This window comes from Thalia democratica, chromosome 5, assembly GCF_965202585.1.
Source record: "Thalia democratica chromosome 5, ktThaDemo2.hap1.1, whole genome shotgun sequence".
In the NCBI taxonomy this organism is placed as follows: domain Eukaryota; kingdom Metazoa; phylum Chordata; class Thaliacea; order Salpida; family Salpidae; genus Thalia; species Thalia democratica.
The window spans coordinates 58,351,718-58,375,875 of record NC_139169.1 but is presented as its reverse complement, the minus strand read 5'-3'; the positions used below and the strand labels follow the sequence as shown (position 1 = coordinate 58,375,875).

The window sequence follows — 24,158 nt, the reverse complement described above, 5'->3', positions numbered from 1 at the left end:
GGGCCCGGCCACCCTCGCCAACAGGGAGGACGACGAGAACGTGCTGTTAGAGAAATACTTCAAGATTTACGGGTGGGGGTCCCCACGTTGCAAGCACAAACAAACCTATGAAGAAGCGAGGCTGCGCACGGGCTTGGTGGTGTGGGAGGACCGGGAACAGCTGTTAAAGGACTTCGAACCGGTCGTCGACGGGCTGATGCTGTTGAAAGGCTCCAAGGAAGCCAACGAAAACAACAACTGGCTGTACAACCTGCCGACGGCGGGCGACAGCGGCGGGCCGCTCACCTTGAGCTGGCAGGACCGAGGCGATGAAACCTGCGTGCACGGCGTGCTTGTGGGGGCGAACGAGATTGACTATAACTGCGAGTTCAGTATGGCCCAGGCGACCAGAATCATTTACTACATGGACAACTTCATCGAAGAGACGATAAAAAGACAAACGAACACGCAGACGGTGCACCAGCGCAGCGACCACGATAACCCCGGCTTCGTGGCCGCCGTCGTGTCCAGGTGGCGAGAGAACGACGAAAAAAAGTCTGTGAGGTGCAACGGGGTTTTTCTGACGGGCAGGTTCATCATCACCTCCGAAGATTGCCTGTGGGAGGAAATCGAGTCGGTCCAGGCCACCAGCTTTCCTTTCGAGAGTGACTTTCAGGAGAGGAAGTACGCCAGCTCGTGGTACTACAATGACGACGTGGGCCTCGTGTACTTCCGGCAGCGTTTCAGAAACGTCCGCTTCGTCGGGCGGCCGAGACCGAACCACCTTGCAACGATCAAGCAGTTTTCCTTGCGTCTGAGCTACTTCAACCCGCTAGTGGCGCAAAACTTCAAGCGCGAGAGAGACCTTTGGCGGGGCAACGTCGTGTCGATGAACGCCAGGCATTTGTCAGAATTCGACTTAGAACCGCGACGTAGGATCGCGATCAAAGTGGACAAGGGGTTCACTCACCACTCGGGCATCACCACCTTCTTCGCCGACGGAAGCCACAGGATTCTGGCCATACAGTACTACTCCCATCACGTCAGCCACGCCGACGGAGAGTACTACCTGATCGACGAGGCTCGCCGCAACTGGATATGGGGCTGCTCGGACCGGGTTGAAGCGGCGGACGAGAACGGGACGGCTGAAAACTTGCAGGCGCTTTGCGACGAGGTTTAACTGGAAAACTGTGTTTGTGTGTATACTGTGTGAAAGATGACAACTTTAATTAATTAAGCAAGCAATAAACTTTTGAGTAAATCAGTTTTTTTTTTTGATTAATTGCTTAATTGTTTAATCTTAATCTTAATCTTAACACTAGTTTTGTGTAAAGAAAAGTGATGACTTAGTAATAAAGAACACGTTTTGTTTGCAAAGTTGTTGAAAATTATACTAAATGTGTCTAGCTTTACATTAAAACTATACCATTAAACACTAAAGAGCTTAAAGAAAAGTGTCGCAAATACGAGTTTATTTTTTATTACAACTTTTTTATTACCTACTGTAAAAAAAATCATATATTTAATTCTGTTCACAAGAAAATGATTACGTCTGTTAGATTCATATAATGAGATATTTGTGCACATAATCATTGTAATAAAGTAAAAGTTACTTGTTTTAAGAGATTTTCCACATTACTTCAATATGCTTTAACGTAGAGGTGGGCAGCGTACGAGATCTTGCCTGCTAATTTTTTCAAAACTTAAAGTGAAATCCCTGTAAGGTAAAACTGCGGCCCGCAAGCATGTAAGTCAGACCCGCTAAGACAATTTTTTTTTACTTACAGTAGATTTTCTGGAATTTAGAAAAAGTGCAAAAAAATTCTAAGATTAATTTTAAGGCAAATTTCTATTTACACTAGTATAGAAAATAGCTTATAAACAATTAACATTTTGTCGAAACTTATGTTTTGGATAACTGAGTAATTTTCGTGGATTAAATGAAATTAAAATACTACGGCCCGCCAAAGAAAATACTTTTTATAACTGGCCCGCCAAAAAAAAAGTTGCCCACCTCTACTGTAATAAATGATAATAGATAATTAACCTTAGAAAAGGCCTACTAAGACACTTTTTAAAATAATCTGGCTCTAAAGGACTTTTTATGGGATCTTTCCTGACAATTAAAAAAATGCATTTTAAAACAAGTTATCCATGCAAGCGTCAGCGTTAGATTTAATATAATTTCATTTAATAGAAATGAGTTAAAATAAGAGAATATTAAGCATTACGCAGAAAAAATTAAAACAAAATGTTTTTGCTTATATGTAGGGTATTGTAAAAAAAAATTTCTAATACCAGTAAGTTATTCATTCAAGCAATGTTAAGTTTACTTTTTATATAGTAGCTTTAAACAAACATTGTAAAACAACGAGTTAGAAATTATGCCAACACTTTTCATAAATCACTTAAGTTAATTTATCTATTTTCAATGGGATGTATTAAAACAAATATTGAAAATATATAAACTGTATAAAATAAAAGTTTGTTTAATCGTTTTGTATTTTTTTTATAAATTTGTGTTTTTTATTTAAAAATTATAATCACCAGTATTTATTTCGGCCATCATCAACCGTTCGTAGGTTGTCTCGGATGGTGTGGTCGTGTGGTGAATTTCATTGTTTGTTAAAAATATTAAAGCAGTGGTCTATACTCGTATGAGATATTCGAATTTACGACTGTTAGGAAATTTGAATTAGATAATTTATCACAAAAGTCAATCAGACTAAATCTTTATCAAGTTAATAAAATTTTAACAAACGTAATTTTTTTGAAGCTTTAGTCAATATCCATTAAAGTTTATTTGATCAGTAACATAATCTTTAAACATGATTTTTTTTAGATACATGGTAAAAAATAAAAACTCAACAAAAAATTAAACACTTTAAACTATGATAACTTAGATTATCACAATTCAATCTAAGACAGTTTAAAGTAAATATCTAAAATTAAGAATCATGACAGTTTAAACAGCTTTTATTATTAAATAAGACATTAAACCAGTGGTTTTTAACCTTTTTTCTTATTTTAAAAACTTATTAACAAATTTATTTTTTTTGGAAGGGAATTACAAATTTACCCCATATATACAAAATGTTGTTTAATTTTGAGAAAAAAAAGGATTTTTTTTCAAATTTAAGCTTATTAAATGTAAAAAGTACTAAAATTTAAATAGTTAATTTAACTTTTAAATACTATAGTTTACACCTACCTAAAAATATAAACAAAACTAATAAACTATAATAAGCTGTTATAAAAAAATTACCCCCTAAAAACAAGGGAATTTACCCTCAGGGGTATTTTTACCCCAGGTTAAGAATCGCTGCGTTAAACTGTATTAAAGTAGTTTATTACTAGTGATGTACCGGACCCACAATTTCGGGTCCGGCCGGACCCGGATCCGGACTTTTTTTTCAAACTAGAATCCGGCCGGAACCGGATCCGGACTTTTTTTTCAAATTAAAATCCGGCCGGAACCGGACCCGGACTTTTTTTTCAAATTAGAATCCGGCCGGAACCGGATCCGGACTTTTTTTTCAAATTAGAATCCGGCCGGATCCGGATATCAGACAAAAATGGCAATATCCGGCCGGACCCGGACCCGGATAGTGAGTCCGGTACATCACTAGAATAAACTAGCCTGAAACAGAATGAGGTTTTTAAAAACTGAAGAAAAGAACTTTAATCTAATAATAAGTAGAACAGCTAGCCACAAGGTTTACAAATTTAGATGTTATTTACAATTTAAAATCTGAAATCATGTTCATGAACAAAATGCACTAGAAAATTACAAAATATTGAAAACTGGATCAGCTCAAACTAATTCAAAATCTAAAAGAAAACTAGCCTGAGTTTTTATAAAAAACTAAACTAGCCTGAGGCAGTCAAAGATTTTCTAAAATTCCCAAAAAATTTCAAACTAGCAGGGTTGCCACTGTTTAAGTCAATAAAACTAGCTAGAGTGAGTATAAACAAGCCTGAGTCAGAATGAGGTTTTTAAAAACTGAAAAATTACTTTATTCTAATATTCAGTAGAACAGCTAGCAAAGGTTGACAATTTGGTAGTAAAGTTGTGGACTGATTGTGGTACACTTAACTTATTAGTACTACCCATCATAATAAATCCTACCTTATTTAATTAATATCTAACAAATACTAAATTCTAACTGAGACTGCTTTCTATAATCAGACACGACAGTTTTGAGTGATGAATCTTTTATATAAAACACAACAAGAAATACTAGCATATACAAAACTATTAATTACTTTGGTAACACTTTAAAAACTGGAAGCTATTTAAATCTATATCAAAAGACTTAAAACAAAAAACTAAAAATTAAATAAAACTTTAAGTAAACAAATAACTGTAAAATTTTTAATAAACAATTAATCTATAAACCTGGCTTAAATATTTAAACAATTAAACACCAGTTGAAATATTCATTTTTAAAACAAAACACTACTTACAATAAGCATTCACAAAAATTTTAAGATATTTTGTTGCTTCAAGCTACACACCAAACTAACTAACTGCTTACATATAAACTGCCTGTCATGTTTTGATGTTTTGCTGCATCAGTATTTAGTTTGAAACATTTCGTCATATGATTCTCATTGACTCGTACATTCAACCGTATTAACTCTAAATATTCTCTGAGCTCGACTTTAAACAATAAATAATGCAAGTATTCATTCCAAAGTTTTCAATTTTACAACATATGTAAAGAGTTACATTTCATGAAATGTGTATTTATAGTTTAAATGTAAACAAATGTAAATTAGACACGTGTACAAAATGAGCCAATCACGGTAGGTGTTTAATTTTAACTGATGAAAATGATTCTTATTAATTTTCACAGGGTTTGTTTTTGAAAAAATACTTTTCAGTATGCTCTTTTTTACTAACTAGATCCGGGTCCGGCCGGATCTTTGTTAGGATCCGGCCGGACCCGGATCCGGACTTTTTTTTCAAATTAGAATCCGGCCGGAACCGGACCCGGACTTTTTTTTCAAATTAGAATCCGGCCGGAACCGGATCCGAACTTTTTTTTCAAATTAGAGTCCGGCCGGATCCGGATATCAGACAAAAATGGCAATATCCGGCCGGACCCGGATAGTGAGTCCGGTACATCACTATTTATTACTCGATAACAGAAACGTTTTTTGTACACCAGGTCCTTTAAGAATACTTTTTGAGCGTTTTTTTGTCTTCAATATACAAACATATTCTTAAGTTATAAGTGTTTGAAAAATAAGTAATAAATATAGTAGTTTCGATCTAATAAAAGCAGTAACTAGCTGCAATAAAAACTTTTGAACTTTAAACGCTGCAACTTTACCAAACAATAAAACTTACTGTTTTTCTTTTATGACCTAATAGTAATCTGAATTAAAAAAATTCAAATCGATGACCATTTAACCTATATTTTTATATATTCATAATATGGCTTTCAACTTTGTATTTGACAATGATACATATGATCATAACCATGTGTGAACATTTTTAAATTAAAGACGATGGATTCCAGATTTAAGATTTTATTAAAAGATGACATTAAGTTATGAAAAAGTGTTGTTCTAATTATTAGAATCTAACACATACCTAATAAACGGTGAAAAATTAAATACCAGAAATAATTGAAAAGTTTCTTTGCGTTTAAATTCTAGATATTTAATTAAGATTTTATCGAAGCATGACAGGATTCAAATATAATAAAAATCATTACACTTATTGAAAAATGCGCAATGTAATTGGTGAACAACTTAAGTAACTTAAACAAAAATATCACTTTCAGAAGTTATAAAACTAAAAACTTTTACTCGACTTAAATCTTAGTCATTTAAACAAAGTAAAAATTACAATCAAAAAAATTATTTACTTCATAGTTAAGTTTATGAAGCTATAAAACTCACTTTTAAATGCGATGTGATCTTTTATGTTGATGTTTTAAAGAGCGTTTTACTTCATTACTTACTTTACTTATTATTTAGTTTTTATTATGAGATAAAAAAACAAACTTATCAGTGAGGATATCAATAATTTATTAACGAAACAACCAATTACACTATTTTTAATCTTTTAGGCATAAAAACACATCATCAATCAAACAGCAGCAATTTAATTTTGAAGAAACAAACAGGGTGGCCACGTGCAGCAAGTGAAGAAAAAAGTTTTGGTAAACAAATCTAATCAAACATCGTTGTGATATTTTAAGCTTTTTATCAAATTCAAAATTTCATGAGTTTATTAGCTACGACAACTAGAATATTAGTACTTTGTGTGTTGCATAAGTCAGTTTGTGTGCATCGTAAATGTTTTTATATTTTTTCTGATACCTAAAAGGTTTAAAAGACATTTGAAACTTTAAGACAATTTTATGTATTTTACGACAATTACATTTAATGTAGGTCAGCTGTAATTATTCTAAAATAAATGAGAGACGAATTGTCTACTGTAATTATAACATCAGATATTTTTCAATAAAGTTAACAGGGTTGCCACTTGTTTTTTTTTTTTTTTTTCCAGGTTTTCCAAACTTCTTCCAGGTTTTTAAAAGTATACACTTTTTGGTCTATTTTTAGTTTAAAGTTAAGTCTAAGGTAAGAAACTGTGTTAAGTAGTATAAAAACATTAAAAAGATGCTGTAAAGCTACTGTAAATATGTTTTCTAATAAAAAATTTTTTGATGATGACAATTTTTTTTTATTTATATGATAGATTTTTTGAGTCAAATCGAAATTTTACTACTGAACATGTGAAAATTCCAGGTTTTTCCATGTTTTTTTAGCGATTTTTGTTATTAATTCCAGGTTTTTCAAGGTTTTTTTCAAAATTTCTCAAATTCCAGAATTTTCCAGGTTATTTTTGCCTAGATTGTCAAATTTCAGGTTTTTAAAGGTTTTTCCAGGTAAAGTGGCAACCCTGAGTTAACCATAACTTTAAGAAAACACAACCTTAGTTAAATTTTTACATTTTAACTACCACACTAAAATTAATAAATGTAGTTTTCAAAATTAAGTTCAATATATGTAAAAAGACCAAAGTATGACTGTGAAAGTTTATAAAGTAGCTATCGGTAGTAATCTTTTTCTACATGCTTTATAACAAAAACTTTGTTTGTTAAAACAAAAATATATATAAAACTGACTCTAAAAGACAAAGTGGCCACCCTGCAAATACTGCTAACACAATGTTGTACAAATGTGTTTTATAAAAATTCTAAACTAAAATCTTCGAAAAAATTTTCGATTTACTTTAAATAAAAATCCAGTACCTTCTCAGAATAAATATGAGAACAAATGCTTTAAATATGTATATAAATTTTCGACAAAACATATCATCAAAACGCGAAAATCATAAACGATTAAACATGTATTTTCCACAAAGCCAATGTTTTCCAAACAACTTTCTAATACGAAACTAAATCAAGAACTAACGGCGTTAATTTACATTCGTTCCGGCCTAATTGTGCGTAACTTAAAATTCATGATAATTTAAATGCCAAACAGCTCTCTTGATGATGAAACGAAACATTCTCACATGATAACTTTTCATCGTTGTCTAACAACATAATTTAAAGACCGATCGGGCGAAATCGTAACTAGGGGCGATTGATCTAACGTAATTCGATTAAACTAATCTTAAAACATCAAAACAGACTTTATAACAAGTATGTATAAATAATAGTAAAATGTGCGTTCTAAAACACCACAATGTCGTTTATGCAATAGAAAAATCAGAAACTGCAAGTTTGCAGTTGCTTGTGTATTATAAATGTGTATCGTTGTTTTAGTACGAGGAATGTTCAAGTCTGAGAGCTTTTTCCTAGATGTTATTTGTTTAATTCAACATTAGTTATTTTATAATATATTCGATCGAGAAAAAAAAGCAACGAGAAATGCAATATACCTAAGCTTAAAGAGAACGACATCAATTTTCTACATTGCTCTTACATCGTAAACACAAATTTTTCGCGATTTGGAATGATTTACTAATGTTATAATTGAGTTAAGCGCACTACTCTCTAAACCTAGACGGAAGCTGTATATCGGCGTAAAATTCGATCGCGACAGAGTGGCAAGTAATTTGGCAAGCACGTAATAAGGCACGTTGAGGTCGTTACTGTTTGCTTGCATCTTTCCCGTCTGAGGTTGAAATATTCCCTTCTTCCTTGTGGTGGCCCGCGTCCGCGGAGAGCGGGTCGAGCTTGTTAGCGCGGTTGTCAACACAGTCGCTCAAAGACACCATAGTATCAGCAGCTTCGACGACTTCAAAAGAGCCGTTCGCACTTCCCTCGGCCCCGCCTTGATATTGCACTTGTGTGGTTGAAGCAGGGTTTCGTTCCTGTTCGGCCATGTTCTTCTTGACGGGGCAGTGGCTGAGATGGCCGTTCATGTTGCGCAACCCGGCGAACACCCTGCCGCAAAAGTTGCACGGAAAACGCTCTTGAGGTTCCTCCTTGACGGTGAAGGTGCGGCTGTTGAAAATATTCAATAAACTTTGTTAAAATCAACACATGCATCCGGGGTTCGTGCGAAGATTTTTCAAATTTAGCCTGATATTTCTCAATTTAAACTTTTTTTTCAATATCGCCATTCAGGGGTGATTTCGATTATCAGGGGGCGGTTTTATCAATTAGTAAGGTGGAAATAAAATCGGTTATTAAATAGTAATGAAACTTTTTTTTGCCAACTGGGCGTTTATAAATATACGTTTAAGAAACCCTGTCCTAAACTTTGTTGGTCGGTACCCATTTTAACCAAATGAAACGACCTAATTTGTTAGATAAGCTGTAGTTGGGTAGTTTATAGTTATAGAGCTTATTAAATTTTTCATTTTTGAACTTCAAATAACTTAAAAAGAAATGGTACCTGAAAAGTATCATAAAAGTTTCAGTTTTGGGAACTTGAATTGTAGTGTAACTGCTGCAGCCATATTTTAAAAATTGTATAACAGAGAGTATTGCTACAAAAATCAATTGTTTATTTAAAAATAGTTTCATATTTCAACAATCTACACAAAAAAATCTTAATTATTTTTGAAACTCAGAAATTTTTAAGCATTTGTACTGACATTTTGCATTTAAAAGCCAAATGATTGGTTAGAAAGAAAATCACAGTTTTATAATCTAATCAACGTTTTTTATTTCAAGCCTTTGAACTCACAAAACCGGCATTTTGCAACTTTTTCCAAAAAGAATACTGTTTTAGCCTGACGCGCACGAACCCTGCAAACTGAAGTATAATATGATTTATATTATAGAATACTACTGAAGATTTGTTTAGATTAACACTATAAAATGTTTGTAATAAATTAAAGTTATCCTGACAAATGTTTTACGGAATACAAGTCCAGTCAAACCTAAAGGTTGTAATCAATTTCAAGTTTCGACAAATTTTAAATAAATAGTTATCTAATTATAAACTATGTACTTATTTGATTTTCAGTATAAAACTTGATTGTATGTGAATAATGTAAATGAAATTTAGGTAAAAAACGTTTTTGATCAATTATATAGACATCAATGATAACTTGTTTACAAGCTTTTTTTCTGAAAACACAATATAGTACCTATATTTGAATAACCCTTTTATTAACACTGATACACTTGAATTTTTATAAAAGTCGTGACTTCCTATGATTCAGACAGTTTTGAGAATAAAACTATATATATAGATAAGAAATAAAGTACTAAGTGACTACTTTGAAAAAATTTTTAGTTTTTTTTTATTATGGTAGTCTATGTTTTGATAGCTTGATAAAAAACTTAAACATTTATATTTATGATAGTTTATCGCACATAAGTGCAAATATGCTAAACTTAATTTATTTGTTTTTATTGTTTCGTTTATGTTTAACTTCATTTTATTTTCTATTAATTGAATGTATTTATTGATTGATTTTAAGTAAATTTTGCTAGCTCTCTTAGTATGTAACTTTGCTTCCTATTACTACGGAAATACCGCTGATAATATAGAAAAATATTTTTATTATAATTGAGCTGGAGTTTTTTGTGTTCTGTACTTTAAAAAGATTTTTTCATGTTTGAAACATTAAAATTATATATATTTATACTATACTACAGTTTGAGATGAATAAACTCAAACTTTAAAAACTTTGTTTTACTTTACCATCAGTTATCTTATTTTAAAAATATTTTGAACTAAAAAATCCATAACATCTTAGTTATAGCAATAAACTATAATTACTTTCCAAAAGATGAATTCAAAGTGCTGCCAGAAAATATGAGGCTTGAACCATTGAAGTGTGTCTGTTAAGTATTTATGTATATTATTTTTTAATTCTGTATGTATAAATAAATGTCAAAACTTATTTATTGCTTTGGATAAAAACCCTATAAAATCATTCGCAATACAAAACACTGTAATTTAAAAACTAAATTGTTTTAAATACAAATTTTGTTTATCTGTTTTAAGTATAAGAAGTTTAAAACCAATTATTAATACTTTAGTTGCAAACATACTAACATTTTTTTATTTTACGTTAAGTTAGTAAATAAATATATTTAGAACTAAGTGTAAACGTTAATAATTTAAAATAAAAAATAATTTGAACATGCCTTTTGTTTTGCAAATATCAAAATAAAAACTAACAACGTTGCTCTTCCTCGACCTTTTAGCTCTCTTCTTTTTTTCTCGCTTCTTCCACACCTCCATCGGATTTTCAATCTAAACAATTATTTTTTTTACAAACCAGAAAATACAAACTTTTAAAAAATATAAAATAATTTAAGACGAAGTACTACATACTTTGTTCCAGCATTAACAAATGATTAATTTCAAAATTAAGAAAAAAAAAACTTATTTTTCAATTTCAATTGAAAAGCTAACCATGAGGTCTAACGAAACGCAACTTGTTTTACTTTATTACTACTTTTTATTAGACAAACCTTGAAATGGTCGAGGCCCATGTGTTTGACGAGGGGGTGAATTATTTTGTACTTTTTGTCGCAGAACGGGCACATGATGAACCCCTGCTCGTTCAAGCCTCGCTTCTCCAACTTCTTGAACTCCTCAATGAACTTTTCCTCTGTTTCTAAAATGTAAAAAAAAATTACACTTTCGATTTTCTAAAACTTTAAAGTTATTAATGATAAAAAAACTTTGTTTACACTTTAGTTTTGTTTTTTACGATTTTTTATAAATACTTTTTTTTTTAATGAAAACATAATTAAATTAAAAGTATTACTATATTATTTATATTTTTCCAGAAACAAAACGCTTGAAAAAAATATTTTAATATTATTATTTATACATTTTTTAAGCACTAAAAAATAAAATATAAAATAAAATATTTAACACAGTAAATTACTTTTTTTAATACAATTTACTGTACACTGCAGCTTTATAAAGTAATTTTTTTAGCTACAAACCTAAATAAAATTGAAGTTATTAAAAGGCTATCAATTGCAATCGCATTATTTATATCGTGAAGTTACTGCAAATAAATAACTTAAGCTAGATTATGAGAATATGCACATTTAAATAGAATTAGTTTAGTTTGTGAAAACAGTACCATTAAAACAAACAAATTAATAGTTTAGTAATAATAAGCTGCATGAGTTGAACATGTGTAAGAAGTGAAGAACATTTCTTTCAACATAACCTTTTAAATTTATTCATCGATTGGTTTAATTTCTATTGGTTTAAATTACATCATTTAATTAAACAATACTAGAAATATTTTTATAATTTGTACATAGATTGTGTTTAAATTTTTTATTTGATAATATTAACTTTATTCTATTTCAAAATCTATATTTTCTGGATAAAAAAAAAGTTAATAACTATTGAAACAATCAAATTTTGTTTTTTAGGCCACAAAAAAACCTCCTATTTATTCACATTAATCACTCAATAATAAATGAAACTATGTAAAACATGTTTAGCACAACACTACTTATGTTCAAAAATACAATGACAGTTTACATGCAAAAATGTTAATCTAACTTCGTTTGTATGTTTTTTTCTTCGTATACTTGTATACTAATTAAATGTCGCAACTTTTGCTTAAAACAAACATTTGCAATTAAACCAAAGACACAAAAAAATAGTTCGTTACTATTTATACTTTTGTAAAATTATAAGAATTAGCCAAATATAGCATTATCAATTTAACTAATAAATATATAATTGCAACGACAAATTACCTGAGTATTTCCTTTTTGTTCCTTTTACAGTTTTGATCTGAAAACGTTAAAATTATTTTAATTTATAATTTAAATGTTTCCAGTTTTTTTAAAACTATTATAATTATCATGGTAAATGAAAGTTATCGTAAAGGCTAAGTAAATAGTTTATTTTTTGTGATCAAGACAAAATTAAAGTAACTATTTAATCTTAGTTGCTTTAAATTCAATTAATGACTTAACAATTATTTATTTAATCCACTAAAATAGATTGGATACAAAATTAATTGAAATATATTTGACAACTTTCCATAATAATTAATTACTTTGAAAAATAAAGTCAACAGAAGTTGAAAACTAATATTGAAAAGAAAAATCTTTCAACTAATCTGAAAAAATTAAAATTGGTTTGAAATTGATTTTTAAGTGAATTTAGGAAATATATCCTTAAAACTTAGCAAAAAAACTAAATGGTTACAAAAAGCTTAAAAGTTATAAAAAAACTAACTACAGACTGTTGAGGTTTAATGACTCCATTTTTATTGTCATCTTGTTGCGTTGAAAGCAGTTTCTGCAAAGGCGTCTGCTGATTATCAGAAACAACAATGTTGGTTGGTGTGATACTCACAGGTGAATTGGTAGCAGGTGATGTAGATACACTGGTAGCAGTTATACTGGTAGCTGATACATTAATAGCAGGTATTTCGGTTGAAGATATATTGGGTGAAGGTACAATGGTAGCTTGTACACTTTTAACAGGAACAATAACTGGCATACTGGTAGAAGCTGATATATTGATAGCATTTGTAGCTTGCATACTAGTAACGGGTACAATTGTAGCGGGCACAATTGTAGCTTGCACATCGGCAGGCATATTAGGAAGGTTGTTGATTGAAACTTGCAGGGTGTTGTTGTTGACGTTGTTGTTCATTCCGCTCACCATCGAGTTCGTTTGCACATAACCTCCGACCACCGGAGAACTGTTAAGGTTTTAAAACATATTTAAATGAATATATACGAGATGTTTAAAAAGTTTAACAAAAACTAGATATATACATATCTCTTCAAAATATAGGTTTAATCGTTTGCTAACAAAGGATCCTAGTGAAATAACTTCAATGGAATATAAATAAAAACAAATTGTACAGTAATCTTCCTTTATTGTACCTTTATTGTATCTACCTTTATATTACAATAAAGGAAGATTACTGTACAATTTGTTTTTATATACATATCTCTCAATTTTTAAATATTTACTTAATCAAAATATACTATTGAAAAATATTTTTATTTAAATGAGAACTAGAAACGTTTGTTGACATAGAAAAATTGAATATAATAATTTTTATCTAAAATAACTTAATATCAACTGCAGGCATAACTTCGTTAAAATAAAGCAGTTTTAAACAAAAAAGTTCATAGAGATTAAACAGTCATTCAAATCAATACTAACGAAAATTCATAAAAATCAATTAACCTCAAAAAAGAGATTTCTTCAAAGTAGCAAAACAGAACAAATGTAGTTTAAACAGGAAGCATTAAATCACAAGACATTGTTTCAAAGGATGGCAAAAAATATTGCTTAAAAATATCATCACGTACTTTTAGTATAAACTACTCTTAAAATTGTAATTAGATAGCAAATAAGTGAAAATATATACCTAATTATTTTAATTTTAAAGTCTATGATATAAATAATTAGTTCTTAATTTAGGTTTTGTTGTGTTTGTTGTTAATAATTGCTAACTTACTTTAATATGATTATCATTTTTTATATTAAAATTACAGGAGTTATAACCTTAAAACTGTTGTTAACTTCATAGAATTATACACATGTGTTACAGATTTAATTTGAAAAACAAAATATGAAAAATTTAAATAGTTATTACTACAGTAACTTTCTTGTAGTTTTAGAAATAATTAAAAAATAATAATGTTCAACATTTTTAGCACTACCGTAAGACTTTAAAGCAAAGGTTGGTTAAGTACGAAAATTTGGCCTGCCAAGCAATACTCGATGGCTCGCGACCAATATTTTATAACTTAAAAGCAACTTGTGCAAGTTAGGAAATTTAATAGTTTTTATGATAAAAGTTTACATGTGAGATCATAATTTGATTGTGAGTAAGCAGAAGTGGTTATTAAATGAATATTTTAAATGACTTTTATAATAAATACTTTAATAAAAGTTTTAAATATTACTGAGGTTCATAAGATTTTTTTAAGTAAAAATGACTTATAATAGGCTCTGCTCTACACAGGGTTGCCACCCGTTTTTACAAAAAAAAATCAGGTTTTTAAAAGTACACACTTTTGTGTCTATTTTTAGTTTAAAGTTAATTTGAAGGTAAGAAACTGTGTCAAGTAGTATAAAAACATTAAAAAGATACTGTAAAGCTACTTCAAGTGTGTTTTTTAATAAAAAAAATTTTTGATGATGACAAATTTTTTTTTATTTATATGATATATTTTTTGAGTAAATCGAAATTTTACTACTGAAGATGTTGAAATCGTTAAAACTACAGATTTTTTGTTCAAAATTCCAGGTTTTTCCAGTTTTTTTTTTGCATAAGTTGTCAAACTCCAGGTTTTTACAGGTAAAGTGGCAACCCTGTCTACAGGATCTAAATACACGGACAAACTATTTTACAAAAAAAAGTTTTAACAATATTTTCAAGCTTTTTTTATTTTTAAATCGTACATTAGAGGTACAACTTAAACTGTTTAACATAATCTTTCTCAGTGTTTTAAAATAAAAACGTATCATTACTATTCATCAAATAAAAGTTTAAGAAATAAAAAAATAAAATAAAGGAACTTACTTAGTTGGCACTACCACAGAAGATATCACTGAAAAATATAATATTTAAAGTTATTGCGGTTTGAAGAATAATTTGTATTAAATTCTATCAAGATTCAAACTTTAGAACTTTAGGTTTAAAAAAGTATTAAGTTAAAGTTTCGACAGTAAAAATATATCAGTTTTATCCCTATGTTTATATATGATTAAAATAACAATAAAAACTTATAAAAACTACAACTAACATTGATGATTGTTCACCACCAGTAAGTTCTTTAGCAGTCCGGGTGCAACAAAAGGAAATGCAGCAACTGCGGGATGGTTCACGTGGAAATTGTGGACTTGGGAGGTTTTTTGTGGCGCTGGAGTGTTCACACCGTTAGCTTTCGCGTCCAACGACTGCTTGAGTTCCGGCGTGCTTTTAATAATAACAAATGTTTGTACTTCAAAAAATAACTTTCACAACCATTAACATCAGTATTACATCATTTTTTGATATAATATTAACTAATGCAGATACTAATGTTTATAACTTGAAGATTTCTTACTTCTCAGTTGACACTGGCTTGGTCTCTTTGTCTTTACCAACTGATTTTTCCTTTACTCCATTGGTATTTGGTGCAGATTCATTGTTGGGTTCTTCTAGTTGTCTTCTTTAAATTTGAATACGTTTTAATGTTTTTAATTTATATGTTTTACTTAAATAGTTGTAACAAGTTGTTTAATGGGTTTAAATTTTAACTTTCAAGGAAAAAAAAACTGAGTAAATTGAACGGGCGGGTTTCTAAATTTTATTTTAATAATAATATTTTCTCTACGCAAAAATAAATTTCATTATATACAAATGTTATATTTCTTCATTAATTAATGTAATTTATGCAACACGAAGTAATTAAAAGAAATCTAACTAAAATATAAGAAATGTTATTCGAAGAAGTTTTTGTAGTAATGACATTTTCAAGAAATAACTTAAAGTTTTCAAAAAGTTTAAAGTAAACAGAAATACTAAAAGTAAAAAATAATTACAATTAAAAAAAAAAAAAACTCTGCTTTTAGCCAAAACTATTTTTTTTAAGTATTATTAATATCAAGAAGCATAATATAATTTCATGGCTGCTAAAAATATCAATTGTTCATCAAAAAAAAAATAACTGTGGGATGTATACCAATTAAAGAGATAAAAGATTTATTGACTAATAAAAAAAAATTGAGTAAGAACTGACAACAAAACAAAATAAAACTAAAACAATTAAAATCTGCTATAACACAAGTATAGTTGAAGTAATTGAAATTCAGGTCTATAAAAACTCAAAAACCTACTTCACTGAATTTCTAGCAGTAAACACATGTATTTGATTAACATCTGAATGTGTCAAGCCAAACTGTGCTGACAAACAACTGCCACTGTAAAAAATTAAATTCATCATAAAATATTTTAAAACTTTGCAAAAATATTTTACGAGACATATTATGATAGTGGTCTTATACTAAGGTTGTTTATATAAATACCATACATAATAAAATTATTCAAACTTTAAACTTTTGTTTGGCTTATTTCAGGTTCATTTGATTTGAGCAGTAAAAACTACTGTTTTACCAAAACAAAGTACAACATATTTTGTTATAAAAAAGTAATTTAAACAGTGTTTGTAAAGAAGACTTTTTGTAAAACAGCAATTCAAGTTTTAAATAGTACTTTATCCAATTTATGTTTCCTTTTTATTAATAATTTACGATATGTGTATAAAAAGTTTAATTGTTTTGAAATAAACAAATATAGAACATATTTCATATGCTATCATGATTTACTTATATATTTATTTTGGTATTAAAACGTGTTGACAGTCATAATAAAGAAAGCTACATTACTCAGGTAAGTTGTTTTTGCCGAAAGACAATCCATTTCTTATGAAAATATAAAATATGAAAGCAAATCAAAAGATAAGCGGAAACACTCACAATTAGCTTACTTCTAACGTTTCACGAATAAAAATAAACATTTTTTAATCTAAAATCTATAACAAACAATAAAATTGTTTTACTTGATATAATTTTTATGAACAATACTTTTTAAATTACTTTCAACTCAATTGGTGAAAATATTTAATTGTGCTTTTAAAAAAATAATTTAAACAATCATTCCTCATTTAAACTTTTCTAAATAAATGTATCATATTTAACAAATACTGCACCACGAACACAATATTACGTATTAACTTTCTTATTCTTATAAAAATTTGAACAAAATAAGTCTGCTTTCTATGATTTCGTAACAAAAGCTTTAGCTTATAGCAAATATTATATTCTTAAATTACTTCACTTAAACTTACAAAAAAATTTAGTGAAAAAAAACAACCTGCTTAAAAAAACTATACATTTATATTACGTGTTAAATACAAAACACTTTACAACATTTTAAAAATTAATTGAACAATGTTTCTTTCTGTAGTAAAGCTTTAATTTACTGAATTATAAAAAAAATATTTAAGTAACTACTTTTAAGGACTTTTAAAAACTAAAAAACATTTGGCTAGCTTTAAATTATTTAAAAACATTAAATATATAAATATAATTTTGACCATACTAAAATGAAACATATGTTAACTATACGAAACATTTATCAATATTAAGCTTAGGCTTTTATGGAAATTACCACAGAACTTTAAAAGTAGTAAATAAAAAATAAAATAAAATCAATAAAAGAAATATCATAAATACAGTTTATCTATAGAATACTCAAGAATTATAAGACTAGCGATAGAATTGATTTATCAAGCTTAACTAAACTTAACCACTTGGTGTTCAACTAAACAAGTTTTATAAACTTATAGCATATTGTAGATCAACAATAAACTAGAATTCATATATATCGAGATAAAACTCAAACTTTATCTATATAAGCCGATAGCATAACACTTTTTTGTTGAGAACTTAACAAATATTGATTTATTAGTAAATTTAGCTTGAGAGAAATATTGTATGCAAGTTTTCATTGTTTTGTATTTACACCCACGTGGATTATTATTTAAGAACTAAAACTATGTTTCGCATAATTACTTTGTATGCTTTAGAATTTTCTTTTCAAAAAGTAAAAACAAAGCTAAAAACTTAACTACTTTGTTGCATATACCCTACAAAAACTATTTTTTATATAGTTCAAAATATTTCTAACTTATTTAAAACTTTATTTATTTTACTACTTAAAGTTAAAAAATTACTAACTTTTAAATTTACTTTTAATAGAATACTGTTTTTATTTGAAAAAAAAAAACATAAAGGTAAGATTTTTAAAAAATATGTAAGTTAATCAATTTTTCAATTGTAAGCAAACAAATTATACCTCCTTCTTTCCTCAATTGATTTAGTCAATTCCTCGATTGCTTTAGCGTTTGTTTTGATGTCTGAAAAGTTAATATTGCTATTGGCTCTCAACAGAATAATCAACATAACGTGTAAATAAACTGTAATTAATCAAGATAAATTCTCAGTATGTAAAAAAAAACAAAAGTAGATAAATTACAAGTTAAATATGAAAACAATTAAGTTAATTTACCACGGTGAACTTAAAATAATTCAAGTTTAAAACTCACTGGGAGACTTAGTAATTTCGAACTCGATTCCCTGTAGAAATAAACATAAATTAATTTCGATTTACTAAATAAATAATAAACATGCTGAATAGTCAAAATTTTCAACATAATGAAATCTGCTGAAAGTAAATAAGTTAAGTTGAATAGCTAACTTTAACTCAAGTTGTGATTTTTATAAACTTGATACTGTTTATAAATACCATATTTAAGTAATATATCTACTACTTATTAACTTAAAGTTATAAAATAAAAATATTAACTTTTACACAAATGTATGTTAAAAGAAATAGTGTAATGTGTTTTACAACTTATAATAAGATCATTAACAATTATTCATACGTCATAATTTAAAGTCATTTTTTAAGCTATTCACTTAACAAAATTCTTTCAAATTTCATTTAAAATTTATCACTTGACAAAGAAATCTTGTATGATTTTGAAAAGCTTTGTATAATAAAACATAAAAAACAAAATGAATAATCTATTGATATTAAGTTGCAAATGGTATATATATCATTAACAATCTTTTTAAATTTATTTTAAAATTAAACTTTATTTGCTATGCTAATTAACTTAGATAAATCTAGAAATAAAATAAAAAATTCTTACATTTTCTCGAGCAAAGGTTCTGAAAATATCTGACCTTTTATTTCTAAACTCCACGTACACCTAAAAATAACTTAAATGAACTTTTTTAATTTTTTATATTGAACTATTTATTTGTTTTTAAACTTATAATTTAGAAATATAAAAAACATAAACGTAAAATAAATCATAAAACATATTATGATTAATCAAGTGTAAAGTAATTCAAAAAATAACTGGAGTGTCTGGTTTAAAAAAAAATAAACTTTATATACAAATATGAAAACAAAAGATAAAACTATACATCTATTAAAAAAAAGGATTTAAATTTACATAAAATAATAATACTTATAAAAACATTTTACTAATTTTAATAACAAGTAGATTTTATCTTTAATACAGTTTTCTTATTATGTATCGCTGTAATGGATTTCTTCTTTTGAACAAAAAATATAAGGTACAAGAAAAATGTTTAACAAAAATTGTTTATGTTATACAGTTTTTTTTTTATTTGACCTTTGCCCACATAAGGATAAACTAAAATTTAATCTCTTATTGTTAAGAAAATTTTGATATACAGAGGTAAAACTAAATGTTCATCAATTAGTCAAGGAACATAAGTTTACAAAGTCTAAAGATATAGAGACGTGAGTTAGCATTTAAAAACATACTTTAAATTAAAAATATACAATAAACCTAACTTGTGTATTTAAAAAAAAAATATTTTTATATTTTGAATTTTTAGAATTCTAAAATGCGTAACTAAACGAAAGTGCGTAACGTAACAAGTGCGTAAAGATGCGAGAGGTTACTATACACGTTTTTGGGTCTATTTTTAGTTTAGAACCTTGTTTAAGGTAAAAAACTGTGTTCAATAGTATAAAAACATTGAAAAGATATTATAAAGCTACTTTAAATGTGATTTCTGATTAAAAAAATCTTTAATGATGACAAAAAAAATTATCTTATGATAGCTTTTTTGTGTCAAATTGAAATTTCACTACTTAACTTGTAAAAACCGTTTAAAATTCCAGGTTTTTAAGTGATTTTTATTCAAAATACCAGATTTTTCCAGGTTCTTTTTAAAAATTTCTGAAATTCCAGGTTTTACCAAGATTCCAGGTTCTTTGGCAACCCTGTACTTTACAAAAATACATTTAAGGTATATAACTTTCTGATTAGCTTCTACTATAAAAAAAACTGTAAGTAATAAATTAATAGTTCAACATGATAAGAAAGTTTTAAAGAAAAAATATATTTAAAAAAAATAACTTATATATTAAATATAAACTAGTAAGAGCTAAAGTATCATTTAGTTTGAAAACAAATCTGGTATAGCATAAGTGTATAGCAGTTTGTTTAGAGCTCTCAAATTATTTACTTGTAAAAAATATTAATGTATTATTATTTAGTTATTAGTTGTGTAAGTTACTTTTACAACTTGCTTTTTTTTGTACTTAAAAACTTTGTGTTAAAAAATAATTTACAATTTCATAGGCAACAAAAACCTTTTTTTAAATTTTTAATAGTATTGAAGCTACCTTTTAGACAAAAAATATAATTTGAGCTTTTCTACTTAAAATAAACTTGGTTTTATTATAAAAATACATTCAACATAAATTTATAGAAGACAAAGGTTTAAAATAAGCCAGAATTTTTGCAATCAGTTTAAAAACTCTTATAATGTTATGTTCCTATGTTAAATATTTAGTTTTTAGCACTAAAAGATACTGAAATAAGTATAAACAATTACTGCACAATAAGATCACTACCTTTGTCTATTTAAACCAGGATTTCCTAAATTTTTTTTCAAATATCCCCCTTTAGAGAAAATATAAAAGCTATGGCATCCATGTACAAAGATTACTCAAAAACTATCATAAAAAACACCTAATGATCTTTTATTTTTTTTTTGCTCTTCATCAGCAACTCTAGAATATCTAGAGTAAATTTCAAAAACACCATAAAAAACACCTAAGACCTTTTTTTTTTTATCTTCATCAACAACTCCAGAATATCTAAGGTAAGTTACAAATCATGACCTCATAGCCCCCTGTGGCTCCTTTACTGCTCATGACCCACGTTAGGAAACCCTGATTTAAACTATAATAATGACTAAAACGTATTTTAAATTTAGCATGACTTATTTTATCTTTTATAACAAGCATCAAACAGAAATCAACTAACTTGGACAGCTTGAAGCTCCTTTGCCACGTAAAGAATTTGTTTTCCTTTGTCATGCCGCAGGTAGTCAATGCCCACTATTTGACCTCGGTAGAAAAAATCTAAAACTGCTCTAACTCCGAACGTTGAGACATTGTTGATGTTGAAACGCTTAACTTTTTTGCTAACCTGAATTAAATAAAAATAGTAGTTTTTATATAGATCCAGATCTTAATTCTTTTAATGGATATAGCAGGGTTCAGCATGATCCTAATTTTGTGAATCAGGTAATTCATTAAACTTTGGATAAGAAATAAAATATTATCTAATTTTTATAAACATTTAAAAAATACACTAATTCTTTTAATAAAGGATATTACATATACTAAAAACTTAGCTGCAGTCTAAAGTCTTATGTAGTACAAAAAATAATGACAAGAGTTAAATATAGTATGTGAGAATTTCTAGTAACTTTGTTAAAACAGTTAATTGGTTAAAAATTGGCTTTTCAAGTTATCCTGCAAATGGGTGCACGATAATTTAAAAACTATAACACTAACAGTTATGATTTATTGAAATTATATCATTTACTACTTTTTTTTCAGTTGTTTTAATCAATATAACCTTATTTATTAGACCTATAGATAAACATTTTTTACTTTAAAAAATTAAACAATTTTTTTAAATACAGGAAAAACAAATTACTCTTATTATATTATGGTTATTTATAGTAACTATGAATTAAACTTTTTATAACTACTTCTCTCAAAGTTTCTTAACACCATAATCGTATAAATTAAAGATACATAAAGATTTTTTTTTTTTTATTAAATAGTTTTTTGAAATGTTATCTCTCATGAAAACTTACAAGACTTAAATAAAAATTATTTTAAAAAATTTATTTTTCATATAAAAAATACTAAAAAATACTGTATTAAAAATACTTATTAAGGCCATAGGGGGGGGGGGGGTAAACCATGTTTTTTACAAGTTGATCTTTTTTATAGAGTTTTTTATAAGCTTCAAGATGCTTATTATCGTTTTAAAAAATTCGAATTATTTTATGAGATATGACCAGTCAAAGTCGGGCCGCATATAAGGTTCCCTATGGGAAGGGAAAACTAAAACAGCAAAAAAAGACTATTTCATTTAAAATCTATCTCCTCCTACATTTTTCAAGCAATCTTCTTTAAACTTTCAGTCTAATCTTTATACAATAAAAAAGAAACTTTACTTTGGAATTTAAAAAAAAAATTGTAAAAATATATTTTTTTTGAAAAAAAAACACTTTTTTTATTTAATATTTGTGATATTTTTTTTTTTTCAATTACTAAATTTCTAAAGTAATGTTTTTTTCTTTTATTAGAAGGAACGTTTCCTGAAAAGTTAAAGAAGATTGCTTGAAAAATGAAAGAGAAGATAGATTTTTAGTGAATTTAAAAATTTCCAATTAAATTGACCCCAAAAAATTTGTGGTCCATACGTTTATACTGGAAAATTTTTACAAAAAATTAAATATCTCAAAATTTAAATGATATTTTTGAATTCTATAAAAACTGGCTTGTAGTTTGTACTTAAAGCTTTCATATAAAAGCCAAAGTTAATTTTAGTAAAAAAAATGTTGGACCCCCCCCCCCCCCTATGGCCTTAAAATATGGTTATTTTCAGTAACTATGAATTAAGCTTTTTTATAATTATTTCTCTAAAAAGTTTTTATTTTCACACCATAATTGTATAAATTAAAGCTACATAAAAAAAAATTTTAATTAACAGTTTTTTGAGATGTATTCTCTCATAAAAATTTACAACAGTTTAAATTTATATGCCAATAAAATTTTAAATGTAATCCCTACAATTGCCTTATTATAAGCTTTAACAAACATTTCTGATATTTTGGGAACTGCTCAGTTCCAACTCACCATCAAATCCCACCCAATCAAATCCAAGAATCGCTTACCTATCAAAGGTAAGGGGTAACAGTGATAGTAAGAAACAAATAAAAAAATATATAACACATAACTAAAATTTATAAATTAAAACTAAAAATTAAATAAAGTTTTTTAGATGGGAATTGTGCGCGGGTGGGAAATGATTACGGGTGAGAATTATAAGTATACCAATATTTATATACTTCTCTTTTAATCTCTGCTAGAACTAAATATACAGCTAATATCAAATAAAAACCTTTTTAATCCTTTCACTGTTAAAGTCAACAATGAAGCTATGGCATTTGTGGTCCTGTCCATTTGCTGAAATGACAAAATCAGTATTTGTTCCATCCAAAAACTGAGAGTAATAATGGAGAGCCATTAGACTACTGTGTTCTTGATTAATCTGAATAACAAGTGAAAGATGAGTAATTGAATTATTATTTAGAAATATTTTAAAGTACAAAATAATAGAATGTTATGATATCAAATTATATTTTGAAAAATAATATTTTTAAACCAAAATTTTATTAAGAAATTTAACCTAATTTGAAAGAGCTAGTTGGATAAATTAGTATTACATAATAAGTCAGCAACTTTTAAATAGAAGTATTAAAAAAGCTTACATGAAAAATGTTTTTTGTTCTTTCTACAAATTTTTTGCTAACAATTAATTGTTTGGTACTTCTGCGAGCACCTCGAATGACATCATCTTCCATCAATTATTTTAAAAATTAAGAGCTTCTAAAAAGTATAAAAGAAAACTTAAACTTAAAAGACAAAACTTAAAAACAAAGTTTAATTTCCAAAATACATAAAAATAATACTAACACTTATGTCTTAAAACTACTTTTTTATACAAAATTATGTAATGATGTATAAAAAATCAATATTTTTAATAGGTTTTACTGTAGTCTCAAAAGTATACACCAGTTAGCAACATATAAATATAAAATCTTGTTAT

At 27.6% G+C, this 24,158-nt stretch overlaps 1 protein-coding gene across 4 annotated transcripts; it reads right to left on the bottom strand.

Annotated features, from left to right (window-relative positions):
• Window positions 1-6,004: 6,004 nt before the first annotated feature.
• LOC145835573 (uncharacterized) lies at window positions 6,005-23,938 on the bottom strand. 4 transcript variants are annotated; one of them, XM_082943230.1, is made up of 16 exons: window positions 23,821-23,938; window positions 23,451-23,600; window positions 21,291-21,455; window positions 19,128-19,187; window positions 18,519-18,549; window positions 18,269-18,329; window positions 16,249-16,332; window positions 15,477-15,581; window positions 15,174-15,346; window positions 14,951-14,978; window positions 12,637-13,108; window positions 12,150-12,186; window positions 10,890-11,035; window positions 10,594-10,668; window positions 10,189-10,250; window positions 6,005-8,456 (listed from the first exon to the last, which is right to left on the bottom strand). In XM_082943230.1, the coding sequence occupies exons 1-16, from the start codon at window positions 23,911-23,913 to the stop codon at window positions 8,099-8,101; spliced, it is 2,100 nt and encodes a 699-aa protein (XP_082799356.1). In that variant the 5' UTR covers window positions 23,914-23,938; the 3' UTR covers window positions 6,005-8,098. The 4 variants fall into 4 exon arrangements, with proteins under 4 accessions (XP_082799356.1, XP_082799359.1, XP_082799357.1 ...); XM_082943233.1 differs by having other exon boundaries at window positions 6,005-6,315; XM_082943231.1 differs by having other exon boundaries at window positions 10,597-10,668.
• Between the last annotated feature and the right edge of the window lie 220 nt (window positions 23,939-24,158).

Excerpts from the sequence above, each read along its gene's own strand:
- LOC145835573 (XM_082943230.1), bottom strand. The coding sequence starts at position 23,913 with ATGGAAGATGATGTCATTCGAGGTGCTCGCAGAAGTACCAAACAATTA. Across the intron at positions 18,550-19,127 it reads GAACCTTTGCTCGAGAAAAT|GGAATCGAGTTCGAAATTAC; the intron begins GTAAGAATTTTT and ends TTATTTCTACAG. Across the intron at positions 8,457-10,188 it reads TTGAATTCATCTTTTGGAAA|CCGCACCTTCACCGTCAAGG; the intron begins GTAATTATAGTT and ends TATTTTCAACAG.